General features: G+C 52.6%; 1 protein-coding gene across 1 annotated transcript in view; it reads right to left on the bottom strand.

Moving 5' to 3' along the window:
* Positions 1-1,070: 1,070 nt before the first annotated feature.
* Positions 1,071-2,028, bottom strand: part of Tmem106a (transmembrane protein 106A) — a 6,081-nt gene continuing 5,123 nt past the window's right edge. The window contains exon 6 of the mRNA XM_050156878.1: positions 1,071-1,858. Within this exon, the coding sequence (XP_050012835.1) occupies positions 1,460-1,858 (399 nt within the window). The 3' untranslated portion in view covers positions 1,071-1,459. The remainder of the gene's footprint in view (positions 1,859-2,028) is intronic.

The raw sequence follows: 2,028 nt of genomic DNA, 5'->3' as shown, positions 1-2,028 counted from the left end.
TCTGCTCCCTGCTCTGCCAGGACACTGGACAGCTGCCACACCTGTGTTCTGGAAGCTCCAGACAGCTCTCAGAAGAAAGGTCATGTGTGGAACAGGCCCTAGACTTACTAGTCTCTGGACCTAATGACGTGTAGCTACTGTGACTCTCTCTCCCTCAGGAAATTTTAACTGAGAGCCAGGCAGTGGTGGCGCACGCCTTTAATCCCAGCACTCGGGAGGCAGAGGCAGGCGGATCTCTGGGAGTTCGAGGCCAGCCTGGTCTACAAGAGCTAGTTCCGGGACAGGCACCAAAGCTACAGAGAAACCCTGTCTCGAACCCCCCCCCCAAAAAAAATTCAACTGAGGTGTGACTGAAGGGGTTGTGGGGACACGGGGGTTCGTGCCATACTTACTGGATATGCAAAAGAATGTGATGGACTTTGACTTTCAGCCGCGCACAGATTTTGCTGAGAGAGAGAGAACAATGAGCCTTGTTTTACAAATGGTCAGGAAACCCAAAGAGGAGGCTTACAAGTCACAACGCACACAGTTGGCTTGCCTACCATCAGGGGCCTCCAAGATGCCTCTCTCGAGATGCCTTATCCTTTAAGATGCGCCTGACCACCTGGCCAACCACGTTCTTGGTCCAGGCACATGCTGGCCTCTCCCTCAACAGAAAACTAGATACCGTTCTTCCACAGAGATTCACAGAGTCCAGCTCATATAAAGATTAACAAAATTCTACCTGATGCTCTAATCTAGGTTCACCAGGAAGAGGCTTTGGACTTTTCCCCTGGCAAACTACAGTCCGAGCCACAGGAGGGCAGGCCAAATGCAGGCTCCTGAGTCTGAAGCAATTAGAAAACCAAGTGGATTTGTTGTTGTTGTTGTTTTGTTTGTTTTTCAAGACAGGGTTTCTCTGTGTAGTCTTGGCCAACCCGAAACTCGCTCCGAGGACCAGGCAGGCCTTGAACTCACAGAGTTCCGCCTGCCTCTGTCTCCTGAGTGCTGGCATTAAAGGTATGTGGCACAATCACATGGTTCCAAATATATATATATTTTTTAAATGACTTATTTATTTATTTATTTATTTATTTATTATGTACACAGTGTTCTGCCTGCGTGTACATCTGCGGGCCAGAAGAGGGCACCAGATCTCATTACAGATGGTTGTGAGCCATTATGTGGTTGCTGGGAATTGAACTCAGGACCTCTGGAAGAGCAGCCAGTGCTCTTAACCACTGAGCCATCTCTCCAGCCCTCAGACGTTTCTTAACACAGACCCCGGGGAAGATCTACCAGAAGTCACTCCTGGACCCCTGAGGAGCCAGCGCCTAGGACGTTGCTAAAGAGCTCCTTGTGCTGAGGGTGTCGGGGGAAGGCACAATAAAGCCAGACATTTCCGTTCCTTCAGCAAAGCCACTCGTCCTTCCATGAGCTCCCTGGAGTTGAGGTGCAGACCAGGCCGCAGGTGCCTGCGCTACAGGGCCAGCGGAGAGGTCAAGCTGGGTGTGGACGGGATCTCCAGGAGGGGCACGGACGTGTTCTCCTGGCAGTCCACGTATTCATAGCTCTGGAAGGGGAGCTGCTGCTGATGGCTCAGGTAGGAGCAGCTCAGAGTACCCCTAGAGAGGAAGCAGGCCTTGTCACAAAGTCTGGGAGGGAAGGGACGGCTTTGGCCTGGCTCTGTGGTGTGTGTGAGGCTGCCTCCCGAGGTCCTCCCTCCCACTTTCTTCTGCTCCCTGCTCTGCCAGGACACTGGACAGCTGCCACACCTGTGTTCTGGAAGCTCCAGACAGCTCTCAGAAGAAATGTCATGTGTGGAACAGGCCCTAGACTTACTAGTCTCTGGACCTAATGACGTGTAGCTACTGTGACTCTCTCTCCCTCAGGAAATTTTAACTGAGAGCCAGGCAGTGGTGGCGCACGCCTTTAATCCCAGCACTCGGGAGGCAGAGGCAGGCGGATCTCTGGGAGTTCGAGGCCAGCCTGGTCTACAAGAGCTAGTTCCGGGACAGGCACCAAAGCTACAGAGAAACCCTGTCTCGA

Source organism: Alexandromys fortis, unplaced genomic scaffold (assembly GCF_014885135.2).
Source record: "Alexandromys fortis isolate MF-2015 unplaced genomic scaffold, M_Fortis_MF-2015_v1.1 scaffold_31, whole genome shotgun sequence".
NCBI lineage: Eukaryota > Metazoa > Chordata > Mammalia > Rodentia > Cricetidae > Alexandromys > Alexandromys fortis.
The sequence above is the reverse complement of the archived record's forward strand: the minus strand, read 5'-3'. Positions and strand labels throughout refer to the sequence as shown.